Source organism: Chrysemys picta, chromosome 10, assembly GCF_011386835.1.
Source record: "Chrysemys picta bellii isolate R12L10 chromosome 10, ASM1138683v2, whole genome shotgun sequence".
NCBI lineage: Eukaryota > Metazoa > Chordata > Testudines > Emydidae > Chrysemys > Chrysemys picta.
In genome coordinates, this window is record NC_088800.1 from 65,252,260 (window position 1) to 65,271,327 (window position 19,068).

The following is a 19,068-nucleotide window of genomic DNA, read 5'->3' on the forward strand; positions in this document are numbered from 1 at the left end:
GCTGATCTTAAACACACAAAAGAAGCTTACAAGAAGTGGAAGATTGGACAAATGACCAGGGAGGAGTATAAAAATATTGCTCAGGCATGCAGGAGTGAAATCAGGAAGGCCAAATCACACTTGGAGTTGCAGTTAGCAAGAGATGTTAAGAGTAACAAGAAGGGTTTCCTCAGGTATGTTAGCAACGAGAAGAAAGTCAAGGAAAGTGTGGGCCCCTTACTGAATAAGGGAGGCAACCTAGTGAGAGAGGATGTGGAAAAAGCTAATATACTCAATGCTTTTTTCGCCTCCGTCTTTACGAACAAGGTCAGCTCCCAGACTGCTGCACTGGGCAGCACAGCATGGGAAGGAGGTGACCAGCCCTCTGTGGAGAAAGAAGTGGTTCGGGACTATTTAGAAAAGCTGGAGGAGCACAAATCCGTGGGGCCAGATGCGCTGCATCCGAGGGTGCTAAAGGAGTTGGCAGAGGTGATTGCAGAGCCATTGCCCATTATCTTTGAAAACTCATGGCAATCGGTGGAGGTCCCGGATGACCGGAAAAAGGCTAATGTAGTGCCCATCTTTAAAAAAGGAAAGGAGGAGGATCCGGGGAACTACAGGCCAGTCAGCCTCACCTCAGTACCTGGAAAAATCATGGAGCAGGTCCTCAAGGAATCAATTCTGATGCACTTAGAGGAGAGGAAAGTGATCAGGAACAGTCAGCATGGATTCACCAAGGGCAAGTCATGCCTGGCTAACCTAATTGCCTTCTATGAGGAGATAACTGGGTCTGTGGATGAGAGAAAAGCAGTGGATAGGTTATTCCTTGACTTTAGCAAAGCTTTTGATATGGTCTCCCACAGTATTCTTGCCGGCAAGTTAAAGAAGTATGGGCTGGATGAATGGACTATAAGGTGACTAGAAAGCTGCCTAGATCATCAGGCTCAACGGGTAGTGATCAATGGCTCCATGTCTAGTTGGCAGCTGGTATCAAGCGGAGTGCCCCAAGGGTCGGTCCTGGGGCCGGTTTTGTTCAATATCTTCATTAATGATCTGGAGGATGGCGTGGACTGCACTCTCAGCAAGTTTGCAGATGACACTAAACTGGGAGGAGTGGTAGATACGCTGGAGGGTAGGGATAGGATACAGAGGGGCCTAGACAAATTAGAGGATTGGGCCAAAAGAAATCTGATGAGGTTCAGCAAGGACAAGTGCAGAGTCTGGCACTTAGGACGGAAGAATCCCATGCACTGTTACAGACTAGGGACTGAATGACTAGGAAGCAGTGCTGCAGAAAAGGACCTAGGGGTTACAGTGGACGAGAAGCTGGATATGAGTCGACAGTGTGCCCTTGTTGCCAAGAAGGCTAACGGCATTTTGGGCTGTATAAGTAGGGGCATTGCCAGCAGATCGAGGGACGTAATCATTCCCCTCTATTCGACATTGGTGAGGCCTTATCTGTAGTACTGTGTCCAGTTTTGGGCCCCACACTACAAGAAGGATGTGGAAAAATTGGAAAGAGTCCAGCGGAGGGCAACAAAAATGATTAGGCGGCTGGAGCACATGACTTATGAGGAGAGGCTGAAGGAACTGGGATTGTTATTCTGCAGAAGAGAAGAATGAGGAGGGATTTGTTAGCTGCTTTCAACTACCTGAAAGGGGGTTCCAAAGAGGATGGATCTAGACTGTTCTCAGTGGTACCAGATGACAGAACAAGGAGTAATGGTCTCAAGTTGCAGTGGAGAGGTTTAGGTTGAATATTAGGGAAAAAATTTCACTAGGAGGGTGGTGAAGCACTGAAAATGGGTTCCTAGGGAGGTGGTGGAATCTCCTTCCTTAGAGGTTTTTAAGGTCAGGCTTGACAAAGCCCTGGCTGGGATGATTTAGTTGGGAATTGGTCCTGCTTTGAGCAGGGGGTTGGACTAGATGACCTCCTGAGGTCCCTTCCAACCCTGATATTCTATGAGACTCCCCCCTTGCAGGTGTCCATGGACAGGGGTGGGGTAGTGGTAGGGCCCCCCCCTTAGAATTGCATGCAGCTCATCATAGAAGCGGCATGTCTGGGGCTCTGACCTGGAGCGTCCGTTTGCCTCTTTGATTTTTTGGTAGGCTTGCCTGAGCTCCTTAATTTTCACGCGGCACTGCTGCGGGTCCTTGTTGTAACCTCTATCCATCATGCCCATGGAGATTTTTTCAAATATTTTGGCATTTCATCTTTTGGAACGGAGTTCTGATAGCATGGGTTCGTCTCCCCAAATAACGATCAGATCCAGTACCTCCCGTTCGGTCCATGCTGGAGCTCTTTTGTGATTCTGGGCTGTGTTGTCACCTGTGCTGATGAGCTCACCACACTGGCCAAACAGGAAATTAAATTCAAAATTTCCCGGGGCTTTTGCTGTTTAGCTGGCTAGTGCATCTGAGTTGAAACCGCTGTCCAGAGCGGTCACAATGGAGCACTCTGGGATAGGTCTCAGAGGCCAATATCGTCAAATTGCATCCACACTACCCCAAATTGGGCCCGGCAATGTCGATTTCAGCGCTAATCCCCTCGTCGGGGAGGAGTACAGAAATCTATTTTAAGAGCCCTTTAAGTTGACAAAAATGGCTTCGTCGTGTGGACGGGTGCAGGGTTAAATCGATCTAATGCTGCTAAATTCAACCTAAACTCGTAGTGTAGACCAGGGCTAAGAAGGAATATCTGTTCAGAACATGATCTACCTGGATGGAACCCAGCCTGTTCTCGTAATATCTCATTCACTGCCTTCATTCTATTCAGCGCAAGTCTGTACCTGTAAAGGGAGGCTGCCTATTCCTGTGAGTCCAACTCTGAGCACAATCCTCAGAGGCACTGAGGATTAATACTTTTTTAGAAACCTTTAAAAAAAAAAACTAAAATAATAAGCTTAGGGGGGAAATCCATGTTAGAAGGAAAGGAAGAAATGCTGCTATGTCACTTGTTTAAAAAAGTCAGCTATCTGAAAGCTACTGAGCTGTTTGAAATGCAAATAGTAGATTTGGCTAGAGGGATTAGTAGGCAGAGTTCAGGTGAGTCATTCAAAGGTGCCTAATGAGTGCCATTTACCTACAGCTGAAGGTGGATATCCCTGTTGATTGTGGTGTCACATGATCAGGTTACCAACATAATAATTGCAACACACTGATAGTTATGAAATTTGTATTTCTAATTTTAGTTTCAAGTTACTCTAAATATTCCAGCATATTTCTAATTTAGTTTATGAAGCATAGACCTTTTCAAACTTCTTTATCATATGTAAAGAATGTTTTCATGATCTATACTGAAATAGGAGGAATCGCTCCCAGGCAACACAACAATTTTTTAAAGCAACTGTCATCAGAATTTGAGCTCCTTTGTTTCTCAATGCTTGTTTTTTAAATATATATGAATACCAACTCTTTTTTAATAACAAAAATAAAACCGAATGTGTGAGAAACCAGTATAGCGAATTTATACAGACGTTTTGTGATGTGCACAAATCCTAGTCCAGACCTGCACATTTTTGCAGGAACTCCCACTGCTCTGTATAGAAAAATGTAAATCCTGCGTACACCAGTGGTAACCGATGTATCATAGACTTTCTTAGATTAATTTCTATTTGCTTTAAAAGGCCATAGTTCTATATAATCTTCCCAATTTTCTTCTTATTAATTACCTATTAAGTTTAAGTAAAATTGAATATAAATGATTATATAATACTGAGAGTATACAAGGTGATTAACTTTTGGAATAGAATTTTACTCAGTAAACATCTGTTTTTTATGGACATCATATTTACTTTGAACATTTTACACATGATTAAAGTGCCTGGGTACAGTACACCTTTCCATGCAAAGGGCCACAAGCTTACCATATGAAAATACACATAGGGGCTAGAAAACTTCTGGTTTCCATTCTGTCATCAAGCTAAAACAGTGGCTCTCAACCTTTCCAGACTACTGGACCCCTTTCAAGAGTCTGATTTGTCTTGTGTACCACCCCCTTCCCCAAGTTTCACCTCACTTACAAACTTACAGAATCAGACATAAGAAAATACAACATAGAATCATAGAATATCACGGTTGGAAAGGACCTCAGGAGGTCATCTTGTCCAACCCCCTCAAAGCAGGACCAATCCCCAGACAGATTTTTGCCCCAAATCCCTAAATGGCCCCCTCAAGGATTGAGCTCACAACCCTGGGTTTAGCAGGCCAATGCTCAAACTACTGAGATATCCTTCTCCGCCACAGCACGCTATTATGGAAAAATTGCTTACTTTCTCATTTTTACCATATATTCCAATTGATTTATTTTATAATTATAAATATTATACTCACATTTCAGTGTATAGTATAAATTCATGGAGAATAGGCCCATCAATGGCTATTAGCCAGGATGGGCAGGGATGGTGTCCCTAGGCTCTGTTTGCCAGAAGCTGGGAATGGGTGACAGAGGATGGATCACTTGATGATTACCTGTTCTGTTCATTCCCTCTGGGGCACCTGGCATTGGCCGCTGTCAGAAGACAGGATACTGGGCTAGATGGACCTTCGGTCTGACCCAGCATGGCCATTCTTATATTCTTATGCAGTGTATAGAGCAGTATAAACAAATCATTGTCTATGAAATTTGTATTTTGTACTGACTTTGCTGTGCTTTTATGTAGCCTGTTGTAAAACTAGGCAAATATTTAGATGAGTTGATGTACCGTCAGGGGTACACTTACCCTTGGTTGAGAATCACTGATCTAAGCAACCTGCTCTATCTCCCTCTTGCTGTGGTATTAAGGAGCAGGAAGTTACTCCACATTTACCCCCCCCCCCCCCATACATGCCATCCTAATGGCAGGAGATTGTGTCCCTAACCAACAGACACTGAGTCACCTTCAGATGAGCAACTGCATAGTCCCAGTTTGCTTCCTCTTTCCCCATGGTAACATTTCTCCAAGAGCTAAGCTGCTGTTAACTGGAAATAAATCTCTACAGCTGCAATGCCTATTGCCCATGAGAGTAGGAATGACTGTTGGTTCAACTAGCAGTGACTTTGTGGATAGGTTTCCAAGGAAACCTGACTAGTCCTCAGGGGAGCCTGCCATGCCAAGAAGCAGGTTTAGGTAAATATTGAGGAAACTTGTTCCTGCCCTCCCCATCCTTAAGACTCCCTTTCATAATGCTTACAGAAGTAAACCAAGCCAACCAAAACCAAAGTTGTTTTCCTGTAAGGTTTGGTCTTCTGCATTGCCTCAGTTTTGTGTCTTGTACCACAGCAAGCACTTGGTCAGTGTTTTTAACAAATAATAATCTTTCTGAAACATTAGGTTGAATATTCATCTATTACAAATTGTTCTGGAGACATTTACAGAGCGGAGAGTGAATGTCATATAATAGAGTGAGATGGGAAAGGAAGGATACTATAGTGGAGGTGTACGTGAGTTGTAGAAGCAAAGTTATGTTATGTTTTCTACCCTATCCCATTATGTGGGACTATATACTGAACAGCAAGCTGAAATACCTTTTCCTTTATTTGCTAATGGCCAGATTATCTTAAGTGCTGTGCATCCACAAATCCCACTGCAATCACTAGGAACAAGAGATATTCAGCACCTTTGAAAACCAGTTATATTGACTTTGTGTTAAATGTTGTGTTATCTAGATCTGGTGCTTTTATAAAAAAAAAAAAGCCGCAGCAGGAGTACTCTAGCTACATGACATTATGTGGATATCACTTCACTGGATCTTTATGAAAATAGGTTAGAAAATGACATTATTCAGTGATTAAAATATCATGTGACTTTTTAAAAAATAAGTTAAGATTTCCAAATTCTAAATGATTTGTCAGAGTAATCTACAGTGGGTTCTTACTACACTTAGTTTCATTGTGTGTGTATTAGTGCTTTAACTGGGACTATAGTATAGCAAGAATACCACATTTTCAACTTTCCATCTTTTGTATTAAAGTTCTTTATTCAAAACTTCCTTGATATTTTCCTAATTCAGAACGACCTTTATGATTTATTGAGTAGGAGTTTAAGGGTACGTCCACTTTATGCACTTAAACTAAATCAGTGCAGCCATACCTCTCATATGGTGCAGGACATCCCACATCTGGCCCCAATTTTTAAATTTGTCCCGCATTGCCATTTCAAAGTCCATATTCATCTAGTTTGCAAGTTTTTCTGTTCTGAGCTGTACATCTTGGTGCGTGGTGTCATCATGTCTTACACCCACAGCCAGTTGCTGCCATGTTTGCACAGGTAGGTGGAGCAAGGCAAATATGTGAAGGTAAACAGCTATAGCCAAGTACTAGTCTCTAAAGTGACAAGAGCTTGCATAATTTTCACTTTAGCATCTTAAGAGAACCATGGCTGGTAGTTCAGACATAAAGGCCATATACAAGTTGCAAGATTACTGGCGTTTCTGGAGTTGTGCTGCATTTATCCCATTTTCTTCATTTTTGATGTTTTCATACCGTTATTTTAGCATAAACGTGAACAGCAAGGACTGCCATTCAAGCCCTCAGGTCACCACAGCAGAGAAGAGAAAAAAGAAACACAAAAGATGTCAATGGAAGTCCCCTGGAGAAGACACAGAAGAGGTATTACACATTGTAGAACAGCTGGTACAAAGAATTCTCCTGGATCACTGATAGTCGATGTGGACAAATATTTGATTTCTGCAATATCTGTGGATGTGACTTTACTGTAATCCAGGATGATATCAGACAATGTGGCATCAATGACTGGAGAAATAACTTGGTGCTGTTCAGGCTGAAACAAATCAAGCAAAACAGAGTCAACATGGGCTGACTCTGCCATGTAGCAAATATCTACAGCAAATCCAGAATAAAACTTGCAGTACCTGCTGAAGAACTTATTTCTGATGTATACTGTCACTTCTCTTCAAACTCCTAAAGGTATCAACTACTAAAAGAGTATGCTCTCTTCCTCGACATTGAGCCATTGAATATAACAAGCTTCAGCATGAAGATGCCTTGGAACTTCTGTTGAAATGAACATATAAAAGACTGCATTATTTAATGGCACGGTACTAGGTAATGCTATTTAGAAATTCCCCTTAAGAGATTAGCTGTTAAAAAAACGCAGCTAAAGCTATGTCTGATCTGCTGCCACATTAGAGATTACAAGTAATGCTGAAGAAGCCAGTCAGCGTATGGATCAGTTTTCAGTGCATCAGCTCCAAGTTATAGCTGATCTTCTACAAGAACCAGTAGAGGCAGGCAGACTCTGGAGTGCTGTGCTTAAAAGAATGGATGCAGCTTGTGGAGAAATAAAGCTTTTTGAGAGACTTGTAATGACTGGCTTGTGTTTGCCCCACTCAAATGTTGACCCTGAACATGCTTTCAGCATTGTGACAAAGGTAAAAACTGAGCTGAGACAAAGCCTCAACATTAAAACACTTAACACTGATTTCTGTTAAAATAAGCGGAAATCATGAGTGAAGGGAAGTGTTGGGGTTGGCAAAAAAGTAACCCCAGAGTACAACAATAGTGTGTTAGAACAAACTGACTTTTTATTTTAGTGTTAATAGAGGTTCTACAAAAACCATGCTTTTAGTACACAGAATCATTGTTTAGTTTCATTAAAACAAGTTCCCAGCTATTTGCATGCTTATATATTTTTTAATAAAACTGTGTGTTCAATAAAAATTTGATGTCCCTCATTTCAAGGTGTGTTGTCCTTTATGCTGCGGGTCGCTGACTCTCATTTCAGAGTCCAGGGCTTGAGAGGTCTGGGTACAACTGGTTATACCAAATGGCCTTTGTGGGATTTCTGGGAGTACAATAATCTTTTGGGGATTTCCTAGAATCATAGATACTCCTGGCAACTATTGTTTGGTAGTTCCTGTGTATAGCATTCAGCGTACACGTTGCTGGGAAACAGTACACATCACATTTTCTGAATAACAGAAAAAAAATCCCTAAATCTCTTGTATCAGACTATAGGGAATAAGGAAGTAGTGGAAGCCCCATTACTAGTCATTCAAATCTGGACTGGACAAAATATTTGAGAATATTTACAAAACAATTGGTGTGGGATGGACTGAGCATTGGAATGAGAGCTGAGCAATATGAAGTTTCAGATAAATTATAGTTGTGTGAGCATAGGAATTAGAAATGGACAAGATGGCAGTATTTTGATACTGAGCTGGCATAAAGAGTGAATAAGCTTTTGCTTAATAATGAGCATATACTTATCCCTTTAAAAAACTGCACAGTAAAATTATGGGCTTGAACTGAAATCTTTTGCATCACCCTGCAGAAAAGGATTCTTCATTCTTTCAACCTATTCCGCAGAAATGTGGCTGTCTCATAGAACTGTTTCATAATCAATTTCTTGCAAGTCATTCTGAAGAGTTGGAAGTGGAGAAACAAACACTGTTGTCCACCCTTCTGAACAAATCAGGTCAAGCAATCTCAGAATACAATACCCGTGTTCCTTTGCATAGTAGGAAAGAACAGGTCCCTCCACAGCAAATATTATTGGTGCAATGCTGTGGCCTGATTTTTGCAGAAGGCTAACAATCCTTTCTGTCCTTTAAAATGTATAAATCCCCTTGATGCTGGAACTGAGGAAACAATGACATTAGCTGAACACTTGTATATAGCTGCAATGCCATCTGTCTTTGAAGAAAAATGGCTCTTGTAGCTTTATGTTGGTTGACCATTGTTAGAGCATCTATTTCTGCATTAGTGAAATCCTTGCTCCCTTGTGAGTTTGCAAAATACCGCCATCACACAAGGACATTCATGCAGACAAGCAATAGACCATATCTGAACAGCTTCTCTTAAGGCAGCATTCTAAAACTAGCGTATCTAGGTGATGCTCCTACTAACTAGTATACTCTTTTTTTAATGACCTTTGGAAATCTTTGGTAGTAAAATTCTGAACTCCACAGAAGTAGCATCATCTGCATTGGACTATCAATTTGAATTGAAATTGGATGGCTACATTTTAACAGAAAGAATCACTAAGCTTACCTTTTTATAAACAAGCCCACATACAATACATCACTCTACACTCAATCAGTGATAGACTATAATAGTCCTCACCCAATAACTATCCAATAGTTGTCATAATAAAATACTGTTCTAATCAAGGGATCCCACAAATTGTTAGATTAAATCTGTAGTGAGAGTGAGTCATATCAGAAGTTTATGAATATTGATATGCTCATAGATCAGCTAGTATGCTTTGTATTTGTGTAATAGCATTTTAAGATAATCTGGAAGTCCAACAATCTAGAGCAGTGTTTCCCTTACTTGGGATGCTGCTTGTGTAGGGAAAGCCCCTGGTGGGCCGGGCCAGTTTGTTTACCTGCCCTGTCCTCAGGTCCGGCCGATCGCGGCTCCCACTGGCCGCGGTTCGCTGCTCCAGGCCAATGGGAGCTGCTGGAAGCGGCGGCCAGTATGTCCCTTGGCCCACGCTGCTTCCAGCAGCTCCCATTGGTCTGGAGCAGTGAACCGCAGCCAGTGGGAGCCGCGATCGGACGAACCTGCAGACGCAGCAGGTAAACAAACTGGCCCGGCCCGCCAGGGGCTTTCGCTACACAAGCGGTGTCCCAAGTTTGGAAAACACTGATCTAGAGGGTTCAAGATGTTAAAGTTAATAAACACATTCGTTGTCAAACCCTTGTACCAAGTTGTGAGGTTCAGTCACTGTTTCATCAGTCAGAGCTAAATCTGTTAACTGTTTAGTGCTGATGAATGGTCAGGTACATCCAAGTAAAACATACTGGCAGTCCTGGTGAATTTAACAGATACATCCTAATGTTCACTTGATTTCATTGAAATATGAATGGATGACAGTACAGTTGTTGCATCAGAAGACTAGTAGCCAAAAGGCTGAAAGTCTATTGTACTTAAGTTTATGGCACTACCTCTGTATATAAAAATGAAATTCCTTTTCGGTATTATGCAAACTTCTAAAGACAGGAACAATTTTTCTTTCTGATCTAGAGGATTTGGAGATATCAAGAACTCATAATTTCTAATCCTGGCTTTGCTGCAGAGTTGTATTGTGGCCTGGGGCAAATCACTCAAGCTAAAATTTTCAAAAGTGTCCATTCATTATGGTTACCTCAGTCTTTGGATGCTCGGTTTGAGACAGGAGGGGCCTGATTTTCAGTACCTACAGTTTCATCAGATGTCCATTCATGCTGCAGGTGCTCAGTATGTCTGCAAATTTTGTTTTGGGTGTCAAAAGTTGGGTACCCCAAAATAATGGTTAGTTTTGAAAATGGCCTGGACTTCTGTTTCCCCATGACTAACGTGGGAATACTGAAACCCGGCCTTAAAGGGGTGAAGATTGAGCTATTGTGTTGTGTATCTTCCTTCATCACTATTACTCCTGTAGTCAGTAAATGACTCTTGCAGTGATGTGTGAGGCAAAAAGAATGCACAGGGATTGCTATAATACCGACTAGAAAAAAATCTTCCTAAGCATCTGAAAAGAACGGCCACTCAGTGTGCCCTGCCCCTTGTAAAGAGCCACAAAACACTGTGTTTTGGGTAGAAGGAAAAATGGGAGACTGTCCGGTTTTACTAATAGTCATAAGAACATAAGAATGGCCATACTGGGTCAGACCAAGGGTCCATCATAGCCTAGTATCCTGTCTTATGACTGTGGCCAGATGCTTCAGAGAGAATGAACAGAAAAGAGCAATTATCAAATGATCCATCCCCTGTCATCCAGGCGTAGCTTCTAGTAGTCAGAGGTTTAGGGACACTCAGAGCAGGGGGTTGCATCCCTGATAATCTTGGCTTATAACCATTGAGGGATCTTTTCTCCATGGACTTATCTAATTTTTTTGTAACTCAGGTATACTTTTGTCCTTCACAACATCCCCTGGCAATGAGTTTCGAAAGTTGACTGTACATTGTATGAAGAAGTACTTCCTTATGTTTGTTTTAAACCTATACATTTTGTTGGGTGACCCCAGGATCTTGTACTATGTGAAAGAGTAAATAATACTTTTTCTCAACACCATTCATTATTTTATAGACCTCTAACATATCCCCCCTTAGCTGTCTCTTTTCTAAGATGAACACTCCCAGTCTCTGTATTTTTTTCAACTCTAATATGTCTTTTTTTGAGATGCGGCAACCAGAACTGCACACAGTATTCAAGGTGTGGATGTACCATTGATTTATATAATGTCATTGTCATATTTTCTGCCTTATTATCTATCCTTTTCCTAACGGCTGGCTCCAGCTTTTTTGCCGCCCCAAGCAGCGAAGAGAAAAAAAAAAAGATAAAGCCGCGTTCGGCAGCAGCTCTACCGCGCCGCTTCATTCTTCAGCAGCAATTCGGCGTCCGGTCCTTCCCTCCAAGAGGGACTGAGGGACTTGCTGCTGAAGACCCGGACGTGCTGCCCCTTTCCATTGGCCGCCCCAAGCACCTGCTTCCTGCGCTGGTGCCTGGAACCGGCCCTGTTTCCTAATGGTTCCTAGCATTCTGTTCGCTTTTTTGACTGCTGCTGCATGCTGAGCAGATGTTTTCAGAGAACTGTCCACAATGACACCAAGATCTTTCTTGAGTGGTAACAGGTAATTTAGAGCTCATCATTTTGTATGTATAGTTGGAATTGTGTTTTCCAATGTGCATTACTTTGCATTTATCAACACAGGGCAACAAAATAGCAGATGAAATTCAATCACCCAGTTTTGTGACATCCCTTTGTAACTCTTCATTGTCAGTTTTAGACTTAACTATCTTGAGTAAAAAGTAAGAGGGTCCATAAATCCATACTGATTTATACCCTGCCTCTGGAGATTTCCATTACTTGCATCTGAAGAAGTGAGGTTCTTACCCACGAAAGCTTATGCTCCCAATACTTCTGTTAGTCTTAAAGGTGCCACAGGACCCTCTGTTACTTTTTACAGATTCAGACTAACACGGCTACCCCTCTGATACTTGATACCTTGAGTAGTAATGTATCATCTGTATACTTTGCTACCTTACTATTTACCCCTTCTTCAGATCATTTACTGCACTGGTCCCAGTACAGATCCTTGGGGGGCCCCACTATTTACCTCTCTGCCTTGTGAAAACTGACCTTCCTACTGTATTTTCCACTGCATGCATCCGATGAAGTGGGTTTTAGCCCACAAAAGCTTATGCCCAAATAAATTTGTTAGTCTCTAAGGTGCCACAAGTACTCCTCGTTCTTTTTGATAATAGAATCTGTACACTACGTTTCTTGAATAGGGGGTTAAAAGTATTGTTATCTGAGAAGATCAGATATTATATAGTACTCTGCTGTATTCTGACTTGAGAAAATCTCTGAAACAGCTGGAAAAAAATCTGATGTCAGCATTTGGTTTGATAATATTCCCCAAGGGTGGTAATTTTCCACTGAAGTGCTATACAGGTTTTTAGCCTCACAAAGAGACAGCTGTCTCCAGTGTAACCTTAGTAAAGCTCTCTTTTTGGCAGGTCATCTTTGAATTTATTGAAGCCAGCATTTACTACTACTTAGCCTGTGCGCAACGTGCCTCAGGGAGCATGTGATCAGGATTCATCACCTGGAATTTGGTCCACTGGTTGGATCATTAGCTTCCTCGGCTTGGGCCGGGTTGGGTACTGACAGGGGGTGCGACATGAACGCTGGTCTGTGCCCCCCAGTATTTACTGAAAATTGGCTATAGCTTTCAAGCATGGATTGGATCACTGTCCATTTTGTTTCACAAATTGATTTTGTGCCTCTTACCAAGCATCTCTGCATCCTTCTTCCATCATCCACCTGCAAGTTTAAGTAACACTTTTCAGTTAGGTGTCGCTTTGCTTCTCAGCCCTCTCAGCTGCAAGTGACCTTTAGGTAGCTGCTTTCAGTCAGTGAATTGAATCAGCACTAATGTGAGGCACTGTTGTGCCTCTCACCCTTTCCCAATCTGCCCTTACCATACTGTCCAACTTGAATTATTTCTGTTATTAAATTTCATTGTCTTGTCTTGTAGGTTTTGCAGTAGCCCAGTGTATAAACCAGCCCAATCCATCACCGCTTTCATCACCATCTCCTTCTTCCAGTGGCAGTGGGAGTACTGGACATTGTGATTCAGTTACTGCCAGCTCAACTTCCACTCCCTCTGCAGCACACAGTCCATCAGGTAAATCACAGTTTTCAGCCGTGGCATCCAGCATGCACACTAGTTTATTTTATAAATGCTTATTGGATTAAATTGTAAATCATGTTTCAGACCTTTTTTACTATGCTGGTCGTTTTTGCAAAACAGATTGTGAAGATCTTTTCAGCTGTCTGTGGATACTTTACTATTGTCAGTGTTGATTTAAATGCTGGTTGAAAGATGCACCTTTACCTGCTTTCTCTTTGTCTGCTAGCAGGTTGTCTGCTCTAGTTTGTTTTACCTGGAATTATAATATGGCAGATTTATAGCTCGTAATCTGCTCAGCTGGAGCCCCTGTGAATAAGTGTGAGATTCTGCACTCAGTGTAACTTTATGCAGCTGAATGGTTTTGTTCACACACCACTTCTTGTGGTTGTGCCTTTTTATTTTTAAAAATAAAATGACTCACTTTTTTATATTTAAAACTGACAGTTATATTTGTATTGTATCTATAGGGCAAACATGATCTATTTCAGCACAAGTTGTCTCTAGATTGTTACATGGTTAATCATGGCCCAACTTTTATGTGGAGTTTTGGTTAAACAGACATTTGAGGAGACTCAAACACATGCATTCCACTGGGGGAGAGGAAGTTAGCACGTATGCTGACTGACAATAGAAACTTGCTTTCAAAAGTTTTACACAGCAAACCACAGTGGTGCCATTATGCAAAAGTGCTTAATGTGAATATTTACAATGAGATTCCTTTTTGCAATCCCAGTTAGGACTTCCTTTTCCATTCTTCCTTTATTTGTGAAGTATTTGTAGAACATCCCATACTGACATTTATTCTGAACTTTCATTATATCAATCCATTCATTGACATACATGAGTCAGAGAGCTGCCGAGACACAGAGTTGGGGGCAAGGCAGGAAAGTCATTCTGCAGCAGATTCTCCTTGAAATGCTTCCATTGTGCACCTGCTCCACTCTAACCAGTTTTGGTTTTGAAAATTGAGGTGATTACTTTTTTAAAAAATAATCAAGTTGGACAGCCATTCCCAGGCTTGAAATGTGGATAGTCACCTGCAATTCTGATTACCATTCTGAGTGGCCATTTCATTTTCTGATCGTAACTCATAGGCATTCTATTGTTACCATCCTTGGGGAGCCTGAGAGAGACCTATTTAAATTTATTGCAGGGGGCTGTGTTCTAAAAATGAGTTTGTTTTTGTTTTTTATGGTTATGACAAGCATTCCATGATCCACACTTATGAAATTCTAAACCAATTAGTAAACACTAAAAAATGTGGTAACATCAACCTTATATTAACATTTCAGAAGCAGAATGAGTTAAGTTGCATGAAGTACTATGTACTCCAGTACCAATAAAGTGGCATTAAAAAATCGTCAGAAAGTATATAACTTTGTAAAAGATGATAATATTGTGTGTTTACATAGCTACTCAGTCATGAGGTACATACCCTGCATACTTGCCCTTAAGCCACATCTTAAATGTTGCTTAATTTTTCAGTGTCTGATTGTCCTTAATTACCACATGGTCGGAAAATGAAGGTCCATTCAACTATCACTCTATAAAGAAATGGACATCCAAAAAAAAAACACCCTAGTTTTGAGATGACTAGTTCTGACTAAAATCACTTCTCAAGCTTTTGGGTATTTATAAAATGCTGTCAAGTGTGTTTATCAAAATCCAAGAGGCTTTCTGTCTGCCACAAATAAAATCTCTGGGGGATTGCATAATTCTCATACATTTAACTGATTGGACTCTATTCTGTCAAGGAGGGAAGTGAGATAGAGTCTAAGATCCCTTCTGAAAATGCCTGCTGCCAGCCATTATCCAAGAAGCTGTAAACTCCATTATCTCTGATGATCATGACCTTTATAGTCACCTGGTGAATAATGCTGTCTCTGAGGTCGCCAGGATCCAAAGCACTTAGGGCTTTATAGATCAAAATCAAAACATAAACTTTACCAAGAAACAACTTGGTGATCAGTACAGATCATGTAGCACAGGTGATCATTCTCCCTGCTAGAAGTACCACTTAAGTGGGCTGCAGCATCCTGCATCATTTTAAGATTGAGTGTAACCCTATGTAGAGCACCCTACAGTCATCCTAACTGGAGGTTAAGGCATACACTTTGAAAAGTCCTCATCTGAAAGACTGAGGACATAACCTTCTTGTCAGAGATGAAAATACTCTGTCATTTGTCACAAAAAATCATTGTCTATATAATCCTTTTCCCCACCTCTCTACAACATATAGAGATACATTGCATCGCCATTTTGATATAAAACAAAATATGAAATTCAAAGTACTAAACTAAAACTCATCTTTTAGTAACTTGCTCAGAGTTTTGAAATGACCTTGTAGACATTTTATCATTTCTGAGTGTTCCAGTCCTTGTTCGCTGGTGATCACTGAAATGGGATTTATCAAAAGAGAGAAGTATGTGGGGATTGAGGGAATGAAGAGAAGGTAGGATTTTCAAAAGCTCCAGTCTGAAATGGCCTCATATGCAAGATTTATATAGATAGAAAATGCATTCTCCTCAGCTATATAAACATATGACCCAAAAACTCCATCTAATGTCTATATGCTGTACTTGAATCTTTAGTGTGGCCACGAGCTGGCATAAGTAAATGTGCAATCTGACTCTTGTCAATGGTGGCTGAGAAAAAAAGAACCGTACATTAATTTTTGTTACACATATTACAATAGTGTCCAGAGGCCCCATTGTGCTGTATGCTGTACAGACGAAAAGAGAAGACCCAAAGAGTCTGAATTTAGGTCTTCTACCACTGTCAGAAGGAATCCTTCTACAGCAAGACAAAGCATTCTTCATTCATGTAGTACTTCCTTATTTTATACTATTAAACAATGGTTTCTGGTTACACATGATCACCCCAAACTCAAGTATCTGAATTCCTGCCTTGAGTCGTATTACTTATTCCAGGCAGATGTCTTTTATTTGTGACCAGCCGTGACATCCATGAACAATTCAGTTAATCCAAAGCAGATATTTCCCTATGTAATAATATGGAAAGATGATAGTGTATAGCCAATGGCATAGTTTACAATTTTCCAAAATCTATTCAACAGTGTGCTGTTTTCAGTAAACTTTTATTCATTTTAATCCTGTAATTTAAAGTGCTCAGTCAGGTGGGGCTTTTCATTGTTGACTACAAATATCAGAGTCAGGTTTTGAAATGTTTGTTTTTCAGTGTCAAGATGGGTGAGGTAATGTTTTTTAGTGGACCAACTTCTGTTGGTAAGAGACAAACTTACAAGCCACACAGCACTCTTCTTCAGGCTGAAAAACTTGCCTCTCTAACCAACAGAAGTTGATACAATAAAAGACATTACCTCACCTACTTCACGTTGCTAATATGCTGGGACCGACATGGTTATAACTACACTGTTTTTCAGTGTCTGCACTTTGAAATTCTGCTAAATCACTTAGATTGAGTGAGCTACCCACATTAAACATAACCCATGTTCTGGTTAGTTCACAGGTGCAGTCATCAAATTCTACTGTTCTGCAGGAAGAAATCCTTAATTAAAAAAAAAAAAAAAAAAAACAGGCTCTCATTGAGTTTCACTGAATAACCCTGCAAGACAGGAGGAGATTCTAAAGCTCCAGGGTTCTGGGTGTAAGGTATTTTGACTCTTAATCTTCCCCTGAATAGCTTTCTGGAATCATTTTCAATGCCCTCACTTCTGGAAGTGCCGCCTCTGAAATTTGTACTCTTAAAAGCAATGCATTGATTTACCCTGATTTGTAGAAACAATAGCGCCCTTCCAGGAAGTACTGCTTCTAGGAGCAGCAATTCCAGGAGAAAGGTCACTACAACTGTTTTTTCTCCGAGCTGATTCACATAACGGTAGGTTTGCAGGATACCTGTAATCTCTTTATACTGCATCTGGCTCATCTCTGTTGCACATAGTGATCTTATTTAAGTTTCATTCCATTCCTATTTGTAAAGGCTACTATAAAATTTGTAAAATAAGGCATTAGGAAAAAAATATGCTGATACACATATAATTGGTTTTGCTGTTTTAAAAAACTAAGTTTGAAAGGCTACTGATTTTTTCCATAATCTTTCATAAAAAGTCCAATTTTTTTTTTTTTTTTTGGAATTCTGCGCACTATTGATGCTGACTCTTTTGATGGTTAATCTACATTTCAAATATATTATACTTGGGAAATTTTTATCCCATTGAATAGCTGTTAAAGGCATTTTCCAACAGGACACTTGCGTAATGTGCCCAAATTACTGAAAGTTGCACAATAAACTAGAAATCCCCCACCTGTCCAATTATAGCACTTATCCAGAATTGCAGTGTATGAAGTGAAACTTTCAGTTCAGCTTCCAAACTGTACTCATTGCCAGAGGTAGAAATTTTAAAAAACATGGAATCTGATTAGCGTGCTCTGGAAAAGCAAACAGTGGATGCAATAGACTTCTGACATTATAGAAACTTTTAATATACAATGAAAGTTATTTGCCACCACTTCTGTTTACATCAAACAGAACCATGGTATTTTCCTTCACGAGGGACGTCACTAAATGTTTTGTATATTACATGGCTACTACATTTCAGTCACTGGGAGAGGACAGTGGTTATTTATCTACTTTTCTGTTTTTTCCAGCTTTTAATGCTGCTAGACACACTGATAGTTAATGTTATATTCCATGACATAGACTTTTAAAGTTATAGCAACCTTTAAGTCCTTGTGTAGAAAATTGTGGAGTTAAATCGGGGGTGAGCAAACTTTTGGGCCCGAGGGCCACATCTGGGTATGGAAATTGTATGGTGGACCATGAATTCTCACAAAACTGGGGCTTGGGGTGCAGGAGAGGGTGAGGGCTCTGGCTGGGGGGTGCAGGTTCTGGGGTAGGGCTGGGGTTGAGAGGTTTGGGGTGTATGAGGGTACTTTGGGCTGGGACCGAGGAGTTTGGTGGGCGGGAGGGGGATCAGGGCTGGGGCAGGGGATTGGGGCACGGGAGGGGGTCAGGAGTGCAGGATCTGGGTGGTGCTTAGCTCAAGCAGCTCCCGGAAACAGCGGCATGTCCCCACTCCGGTTCCTACACGGAGGTGCGGCCAGGCGGCTCTGCGCACTGCCCTGTCTGCAGATGCTGCCCCTGCAGCTCCCATTGGCCACGTTCCCGGCCAGTGGGAGCTGCGGGGATGGCACTTGGGGTGGGGGCAGCATGCGGAGCCCCCTGGCTGCCCCTACGCATAGGAGGTGGAGGGGGGACATGCTGCTGCTTCCGGAAGCCACAGCCCATGTGGAGCGGGGCAAGCCTGTGACTCCACTCCCTGGTGGGAGCTCGAGGGCCAGGTTAAAACATCTGGAGGATCAGATGCAGTTTGCCCTCCCCTGGGTTAAATGTAGCTCTTGCAATATCTCTGATTGTTCCTTAGAAGTGAAAAAGCAGAAGTTGTTGTGTACTGGAAGAAAGGAAAGTCCCTAGAGGGAAAGAGCAAACAATACTGTCAAAACAAGTCAGAGGCATTGCTAGCAGGTGTTATACTTCCTTGAAGTAATATGCCCATGTGAACAGTTGCTGTGTATAAGATGAAAACGTTCTCCTGGTAGTCATATCTTCGTCACTGTGCTTTTTGAGCTTACAGTGTAGCCCCTTTGCTGTCAGTAACTGAAAAATGTATTATTAAATGTGCTAATATGTGTATAGTAAATGGGATAGGGAAGTTTTATACTTCAGTAGAAGTCATATGCTAGCCTACAGTATATAATCATTGTTACACCATATTTTACTGAGTATTTTTAAAACTATCAAGTCATAAAATGCAGCTGGTTTGATCTTGCTTTAAGAAAATATTTAAGGGATGATAACAGGATATATAAGCCAGCGCTAAGTAATGAGCGTTTGGGGTTTCAGGAGGTTTTTCCCTTCTTGAATGCCATTTACAGCATACTGCGCTCCTACTTGGGGCATAAGTTGCCTTGGAAGTGAATGGA

General features: G+C 41.2%; 1 protein-coding gene across 21 annotated transcripts in view; it reads left to right on the forward strand.

The window, feature by feature from the left end:
• The window catches only part of CLEC16A (C-type lectin domain containing 16A), a 183,080-nt gene that overhangs the window by 153,761 nt on the left and 10,251 nt on the right, over positions 1-19,068 (forward strand). For 14 of the 21 annotated variants that reach the window (XM_008172819.4, XM_065558824.1, XM_065558829.1 and 11 more), the window contains one exon: positions 12,950-13,099. The exons of 5 other annotated variants lie outside the window; for them this stretch is intronic. In XM_008172819.4, coding sequence (XP_008171041.2) covers positions 12,950-13,099 — 150 coding nt within the window. Of the gene's footprint in view, positions 1-6,453; positions 7,654-12,949; positions 13,100-19,068 lie in introns of those variants that run through there. 2 more of the 21 variants (XM_065558836.1, XM_065558837.1) reach the window with 1 other exon arrangement.